This window comes from Pangasianodon hypophthalmus, chromosome 12 (assembly GCF_027358585.1).
Source record: "Pangasianodon hypophthalmus isolate fPanHyp1 chromosome 12, fPanHyp1.pri, whole genome shotgun sequence".
Classification (NCBI taxonomy): Eukaryota; Metazoa; Chordata; class Actinopteri; order Siluriformes; family Pangasiidae; genus Pangasianodon; species Pangasianodon hypophthalmus.
The window spans coordinates 1,795,019-1,803,772 of NC_069721.1; the positions used below are offsets into that span (position 1 = coordinate 1,795,019).

At 41.1% G+C, this 8,754-nt stretch overlaps 1 protein-coding gene across 2 annotated transcripts; it reads right to left on the bottom strand.

Annotated features, from left to right (window-relative positions):
* Positions 1–99: 99 nt before the first annotated feature.
* On the bottom strand, positions 100–7,506 carry LOC113534974 (bucky ball). 2 transcript variants are annotated; one of them, XM_026928000.3, is made up of 6 exons: positions 7,305–7,506; positions 4,991–5,140; positions 2,502–3,818; positions 1,901–2,002; positions 1,446–1,574; positions 100–430 (listed from the first exon to the last, which is right to left on the bottom strand). In XM_026928000.3, the coding sequence occupies exons 1-6, from the start codon at positions 7,309–7,311 to the stop codon at positions 399–401; spliced, it is 1,737 nt and encodes a 578-aa protein (XP_026783801.3). In that variant the 5' UTR covers positions 7,312–7,506; the 3' UTR covers positions 100–398. The 2 variants fall into 2 exon arrangements, with proteins under 2 accessions (XP_026783801.3, XP_034165282.2); XM_034309391.2 differs by lacking the exon at positions 7,305–7,506 and adding an exon at positions 5,489–6,723.
* Between the last annotated feature and the right edge of the window lie 1,248 nt (positions 7,507–8,754).

The window sequence follows — 8,754 nt, forward strand, 5'->3', positions numbered from 1 at the left end:
GTTTACTGTTTTGCCCTTTTCTGTTCTCTTATGCATAATATACTGCATTTGTATAAGCTATGAACAAAATATGCAAATTAAAAGTGAGAATCATCAGTGTCACCCATACAAACACTTTATTGGAATATGTACAGAGAATCCAGACACATTATTATTATTATTATTATTATTAGTCGTGATGCTCATTTTGAAGCACTTCACCTCCAGGGACAGTGGCGAAATAAAGCGGCTGAGAAAAAGAGGGTTTGATACGAACACAGGTGCAGAAGGTGCAGGGAGATTTAATACGGTGAACTGTAACCATGGCGACTGTGCAACCCAGAACTCGCTTTCTTCAAATCCAAAACACAAAAATAACACGTGCATTCGCTGGAAGATGACGTGAACTTTAGTGACGTTTAGCATCGCGCCCCTCCTCTTTTAGCGGTTCCTGTAAAAGAAGGAGAAATGCATCGACTTTACATCACAACGTAAGGGATTGGAAATTACTGCAAATTACAGAGAGAGCTAGGACCTGCTGACAGGCACACACACACAGAGAGAGAGAGGGAGAGGGAGAGGGAGAGAGAGAGAGAGAGAGAGAGAGAGAGAGAGAGAGAGAATATTGCTAAGAAAGACAGAAAGAAAGATGAAAAAGAAAGAAATACTAAAATAAATATGTACAGTGGATATTAAAAAAGTTTACACACCCCTGTTAACATTGCAGGTTTTTGTGATGTAAAAAAAAAACAAGAAAGGTTTTTTTTTTTTTTTATATTTCATTTTAAAAGGGGTGTGAATACTTACAGTGGATATAAAAAGTTAAGAAAGAAAGAAAGACTAAAACAATTAATTCATTCATTAATAAAGACTAAAATAAATAAATAAATAAATAAATAAAGTCTAAACTAAATAAGTGAATTAAGAGAAGGAAAGAAAGAATAAATAAAATCAAGTAAATAAGGAGAGAAAGAAAGAAAGCCTTAACTAAACCTATAAATAAGTACATAAGGAAGGAAAGAAAGAACGAAAGGAAACAGTATAAATTTTCCTTTATAAATGTAAAAGCCAAAGGTCCACACTGCAGCTTTCACTAAAATTCTCTACAAAAGCACGTGAGAAAGACGTCTCTGTACGATAAACTCTCAGACAAGAAGAAATAGTGTAGCAATTTCTATCTAAAAATAAAAATATAAAAATAAAAAAAAACTGGGAGTAAACAGGAACAGAAGATTGAGAGAGCACTAAATTAAGGTGGGATTTGTCGGAAGAACGTGCAGTGTGCATCTAGAAAATACCAAAAAAATAGAAATATATACAAATTATTCCACATTTTCTTTTTAAACATAGCTTGTGCAGTATTTTTTACAAAAAAAAAAAAAAACAAGCTTTATGGAAATAATAATAATAATAAATAATAATAATAATAATCAGGAAGAAAAACACAGTGTGGGAATCACACCCGCCTTTTGTCCTGTGGTACTGAAGCGCTTCCTGCTCTTCCTCTTCCTCCTCATCATTAGCATCATCTTCCTCATTCCTGGAGCCCTGACACACCGGTGGTTTAAAGCGAGCTTTTCTCTGCCCCAGTCTTTCTGTAGAAAACATACACACACAATGAAGACTTTTTTTTTTTCCCCCCTCCACACCACACCCAATCCAGCTTACTCATCACATGATCTAACGGTTATGTGACTAATATACAAGACTATTAGTGTGTGTGTCTTTAGCAGCTGGACCAGGATCATATGTCTCTGTGATCGCAACGTGTTCCTCACTATGAATACTCCTTTAAGTGAATATTTTTATTTGAAATTTAATTTGAAATTATTTACCGGCTAACGGAAACCCTGGTGTGTGTGTGTGTAATATTAAATTCTTTAAATTGAAGATGAAATAGTAGGGTAAACGTCTCATTTACGTGGTCGCTGTGGTAAGGGTTGAGCTCTGCATGCTTTTGCTCTGGTGCTCACTCCAACACCGTCCCTCAGCAGCTGATCTGAAGTCGCTCTGCACCGTCGCTCTGCAAAACGAGGAGACGCAAATCGATCATTAGCGAGACGTTACGAGCTAAAAATCGTCCATTTTGATCCATCAGTGCTGAGAATTTTTAGATTTCCTGTACTACAGATTCCTCTCAGTCCAAATCTGAAATCTGGTCAAGGTGTGCATCACTGGGTCAAAAAAAAAAAAAAAAAAAAAAAAAAAAAATGAGGAAGTCAGACTATAGTAATTTTAGGATAGTATAATATAGTATAGTATATAGCCTGAAATCTAATTTAATCCCTTTTAATCAACCAGGAAGGACATGTGGCTGTTTTTTTTTTTCTTTATACTCCTGCAAAACTGAGCTAAACTCTGCTGTGCCATCAACATTGTTGACCGTATGCATGCTACAGAATGCACCATGAGAACATTATTTGTATTTTTAAGTCTGCTTGATGTGTGAGCAAGCTATGAGCTGCTTCGTTAACATCTAAGAACCCTTACATTCCCACAAATCCACTCGGAATTAGCTTTACCTGGGCGAGCGTTAACTGCTCTGGCGCTCTTCTCTGTTGAGCATGTGCATGACTCACAGCATAAATGTTCAGAACGTGAGGACTCGTGCTGACTTTCCGCCTTCTCTCGGTGATGCACGGCCCTGAGTTTGTGTTTTAACAGAGTGTGTGTTTTCCTGGGTGCGTGACCCTTCCCCCCCACTGTGTTTCGGAGACGACGTTCGCCCTCGACCTCGTCTGAATCTTCCACGTCATCATAATGGCACGTTTTGATCCTGCTCAGCTCTTTGAAGGTGTGCGATCCGCACGTAGCGCACGTCAGTCTCTTCGGATAGAGCAAGCACAGATCGGAACCGTGGCATCTCCTGGACGTGACCTCGGCGAGTTTCCCTCTGGTGTAGATTCGAGTTGGAAACAGGTCAATGTCGTCTAAATCGGTGGAGAGAAGCTCATCGTGAGACGAGAGCTCATCCAGGGACGGACTTAAGACGCTGACACGCTCGTGAGCTAGCTGAGGAGGACGATAAGTGTAATTTAACGGAGACCCAAGCGATGGAGGACTAATGCTGGCTCCATAAACGCCAGAAGACAGCACCTTCTCAAACGGCAAGTGGAGGATACAGCACGAAAAATCTTGTGGTTTCTGGATTCTTTGATCGTCTGCTTTTCTGGTTAAAGAAGAACGTGCAGGAGAGGACTGGGATGAAGGTCGACTGGCGATACAACCATCCCACTCTATCTCCTCATTGGTTTGTACCACCTCTCCATCTTGGACCTTCTCATCCTGGTTTTTCTCTTGACAACTACCACTTTGTGAGTCTGAGTGACTCTCTGAGCAGTCTCGGTACACTATCTCATTCTTTTCTTCTTCTTCTTCCTCCTCCTCCTTCCCTGAAGCCAGAGATGAGTCCTCCTCTTGAGTGACGTGTTCGACACGACTACAACTCGTATCTCTATCATCGACCGCCATGTTGGATTTGCTACTCAGCTTCTTTCCCATGGGTCCACTTTCTTCCTCACACTTTGGTTCCTTCATTAAAGGTGACAGACTTCCTGAGGTTTGGGAACTGTCGCTGGCACGCAGTTGATCCAAACATTCAATGAGTTTATTTAAGGCTTCGCTCGGGTCCGTTTGGGCTCCTACACACGTCGTCTCTCTCTGAACGGCTTGGCCGTGTTGGTACTGTCGGAGAGAAGCATCACATCCGGGGGCGTGCGGAAAGTTTCTCTCGTGTATCCTGCGGTAATCCACGGGTTGCATGGCAGCGTGAGGCATGACGTAACCTGGATACTGCAGGTAGGAATAAGGGAGCATGTAGGGACGACCAAAATGGAAGGCTGGGGAAGTAAATGACAGAAATCATCAGAAACCACGTTTAGAAAACACGTTCTAACAGGCTGGCTAAGAGTCATCTCTACGATTAAATATAAAAAAAAAAACAATGAGTTCAATGAGTCATTTAAGCCTCAAATACTGTATATTTGAGATGCATAGACTAGTGGACTAAAACCTTCACTCGCTGCCATTGCGGAGATGTGACGAGTCGGGCAGTGGAAATAACTGTAAGGCAAATGGTTAGGAGATGCAGATAGACACTAAAAAGAAAAAAAAAAATCAGGATAAATGTACTTTATTAGTCTGAAAATCTTTCAGATCGGATCAGGCCATTTCTACAGTGAACTGCACAGTGTGTGAGACTATGCTGTGAACATTTTTTTTCTTGCTTTAATGACTGTGATATCACTATGTATGAAGTGTAGAGGTGTGCGAGAGACCCACTCCTACCACTTCTGCGTCTTTTGTTGTCCTTAAAAGCTAAAATTAAAGTCCTTGAACTGTGGCATGTGTCACGTTCAGCGGTGTGTAAACGTGTGCTTTCAGAGCCGCGGGCTGCACATCACTATCTGCTATACCGCTATACCACTCAGATTGTTTAGAGTCAGATCACTACCGGTGGCCAATCCAGGGTGAACATGGTGGGGAAAAAAATCCCAGATGCTGCTGGAGACACTGCGTCCTTTTTTTGTGGATTTTTTTCCCTGATTTATTCTTGGCCATCTCCCACCCATCAGGTAGCTCTCCCCTTTCACAGGACAGCTACCATCAAGGAAGGGCGAAAGCTATCACTTGAGACACGTGAAGCCAGCTGACCGCATCTTTTTCGAACTGCTGCTCACGCAACACTATTTGCCCCTTCGACCTTCATGAGCTCACGGCCATGATTGGCTAGTGTCGCTGTGATTGATAGAGGAGAAAGAGTACACTACCCAACATTGTGAAATAAATCTTGGATGTCACTGAAGATCACATGTTAATTACAACAATTAATATGCAAGTAATTCAGGTGGTTGTTTCTTTCGTAATGTGTAAAGCATAATGAACCTTCAAATCCACCAGCAGGTTAGTGTTGAAATAATGTGCCCCAGATGGTAAACGTGTGTTAATGCACTTTGTAGGGACGTTTCCTTACTAAATATCTTCACATCCATCATGTTTTGCCATGACTTACCAGACCCAGGGAAGCCGTGCTGGCTGTAAGGATGATTCATGTGCCACTGATACGTATAACATGGCTGCACCGCTGGTTGAACATAGAAGAATGGCCTGGGATGACTGCCGGAACGTTCACCTGCTGTGGGCTGCGAGGGTTTGCTTGGCTCTGTTGCACAGACACAAAATTTTTCTTTAAGCTGGGATGTAAGGCAAAACAAAACTTCTAACCATTTTTATAATACACAACACCACACTTGAACAAAAAATGAAAAACAATGATTCTATGGTTTCAGTGATTTCTTTTTTTTTTCTGTAGAAATAACATATTTAGCACATAAAAATAGAGGAATGTTTAATTATCTAGCAAAAAAACTGTTATACAAGTACTAAAAATACCTGTGATACTCTTACAAAAGCATACTGTGATATATCATCTTCATAAGTTACATCATATTTCCCAGCCCTTGGTTACATCTGAATAATGTTTTGTGGAGCTCAAGTTTGTTTTTCTTACCCTTATCCCTGGTTTGAAAAACATAAACCCCAGCTTAGACCACCGTAATATGCTTAGCTGGTCTAAAATGGTTACGTTCTCCCAGCCTGGGCTAGCTGGATGCCCAATTTGCCTCTCAGCCTGACAAGGAGTAGTTGGTTATTTGGTAGAAACAGGCTGGCCAGCTAGAACCAGCCTGTAAGTGTCCAAAACCCCTCTGATAAGATCAAATCAAACAAGACTAACCAGCCCAAACGAGACTGACATCCAGTTTGAACCAGCCTGCAGGTGTCCATAATCCATGAAACCCCATCAAATCAAACAAGCCTGACAAGCTAGAGCCAGCCTGACCAAACAAACTAGACAACTGGACCAGCAAGAACTAACCTGTAAATGTCCAATACCCCTCTAATACCATTAAACTAAACAAGCCTGACCAGCAGGAACCCACCTCACCAATGAGGCTAGTCAACATGACCAGCTTGAACCAGCCTGCAGATGACCAAAACCCCTAATACCATCAGACCAAACAAACCTGACTGGACAGAAGTAGACTAACTAGCTAGAAGTAGCCTGGCCATCCAGGCTGACCAACCTGACTAGTTAGGACCAGCCTGTAGGTGTCCAAACCCCCTCAAACACCATCACATTAAACAAGCCTGACTTGCTTTACCAACCAGACTAGTCAGCTGGACCTGCACGTCCCAACCTGTAAGTGTCCAAAACCCTTCTAATATCATCACACTAAACAAGCCTGACCAGCCAGAATGAGCCTGACCAGCTAGAACTACCCTTACCAACCAGGGTGGTCAACCCAACCAGCCAGTAGGTATCCAAAACCACTAATACCATCAAATCAAACAAACCTGACCAGCCCAAAGCAGTCTGACCAACCTATCCAGCTAGAACCAGCCTGTATGTGTCCAAAACCCCTCAAACACCATCAAATCAAACAAGCCTAACTTGCTACAACCAGCCTTACCAACCAGACTAGTGAACTGTACCTGCAAGACCCAACCTGTAAGTGTCCAAAACTCCTCTAATATCATCACACTAAATAAGCCTGACCAGCTAGAACCAGGCTGTATGTGTCCAAACCCCTCAGACACCATAAAATCAAACAAGTCTGACCAATTAGAACCAGCTTTACCAACCAGGGTAGTCAACCCAACCAGCCAGTAGGTATCCAAAACCACTAATACCATCAAATCAAACAAACCTGACCAGCCCAGAGCAGTATGAACAACCTGATGAGCTAGAACCAGCCTGCAAGTATCCAAATCCCCTCTAAAGCCAGACCAGCCAATGATGCCAGCTAAAACCACAAAATGTCCCAGAATTTTTTTTCCTTCAAGGACTTTTATAAATTTCACACATAAAAATGTGTTTATCTCTTATAATATTTAACACCTATACTGCCTATATATTAAATCCAGGACACTTTTCAAACCCTGTTAACTCATAACTTTTAATTACTTCTGTTTATCATAAATGCTGGCTAAATCAGTGTGTTAGCAATGTGCTAAAAAAAAAAAAAAAAAAAAAATCATTTTCTACACCAAAATATCGCGAGATTCCACGATACCACCGGCTGAGCTCATATTTGTTAGAGCTTCACACTGAAATCTAAATAATTTAACACAGAAAAGAATGAATTTACTCTGTAAATGCTACAAATCATTATTTACTACACATTACCACCTTAAATGTGTATGTACACTGATCATAATCTGTCTTTAAAAAAAAAGGGAGAAAGAAAGAGTGAGAAGCTAGCTAAGCGGTGCTGTCAGTATTAGCCGCGTTAGTGTTAATTGTAGTAACAAACTGTAGTATTTACCGTCCATGACTCAAATGACTGAAAAATAAGCTCCTTTTAGAGCAGAATAAAGTTACAGATGGCAAAATAGGGACATAAGTTTTCCCACCAGGTCCAAACCAATCCGAAAAGTGCAATTATTTGCTAAATAGCGTGTAAGCAAGGCGGACACAGGTACTGAGTCAGGAAGGTGTGTTGAGTTTATGATGTCCACCTGTGAGTGCTAATGAATACACTGAGTCTGCTTTCTCTAACATCTCTCTGAGGTCCCTCACCTCTGAGAAACATCACCAGGAAATACTCCACTTATAATACAAATACTTCTTTCTTTTCTTTTCTTTTAGTGACAGTAAAAAGATGTTAATAATATCTATAGAAAGTCCTGTTTTCTTTGCTGGCATTGACCATATATGGGTAATGTGTCGTTTGTGAATGAGTCGGCTCATTGAATCGGTTCTTTTTGGTGAGCGTAGAAAGCAGACTAAATGCAACACAAAGTAATGTTTTGTCAATTAGAACAGAACAATTCACAGAACAATTAGTATATTTTTTCTGATGGAAAATATCGCAGACTTTGTCGGTTTAGAGAAAGAGTCGAAAGAGTCGACACTTATTAGTGAGCTGAATCAAATGATATGACTCACTGAAAAGAGCTGGAATTCCCACCACTAAAAAAACAAAACAAACAAAAAAAATTGCTGTCCTGTCTTTTTGCTTCTGTTATGCTCATTACTAAAGCACTGAGAAATGTATTGTACTTTTTTTTTTTTAAAAAAATAAAGAATGACCTCCCTAACCAGAATTAAAAATGCATATAAAGGTTGTCTAGATATTTAGCTATGAGTGAGTGGCGCCCCCTGGTGGGAGAAATAGTACAGTCCCGTTTATTTCTGCTCTCACACAACTGATACGACAGTGGCTGTGTCTCAAATCACACACACTACGACCCAACACTTAAAACTACTCACTTTATTATAATATAGTGACAGACATAAGTGTAAGTGAGTTCTTGCACAACGTGAGCACTTATATATAGGGAAATTTCATTAAGTTTACTAACATGCACAGCATATAAGTGTGTGTGGAAGCAGGAAGTGGGTCCAGAGAGAGAGAGAGAGGAGCTGAGACCAGAGGTGATATTAAAAACCCCGGCTCAGTCCACCCCAGTCCTTTGTGGAGACCATCTCTGACAGGTTGCCATGTTGCAAGGGGAATTTCCTGAACCTCATTTAGACTCCCCCAGGGGTGGTGGTATGCAGCCGCCCCATCATTTACCTCATGGTATGAGTTCAAGGATATACTCGACATGAGAAGAATCAAGGAGTTCCACAGTGACTGGAGCAGCCTGGTGGTTTTGGTGCCTAAGAGTTACACCAATTTCTCACCCATCCATTTGGTTTGTTTGGGGCTCCAGTGATGTGATTTCAACATCTTATGGACAGGAGCCTCCGTCCGCACAATGCGTATGCCA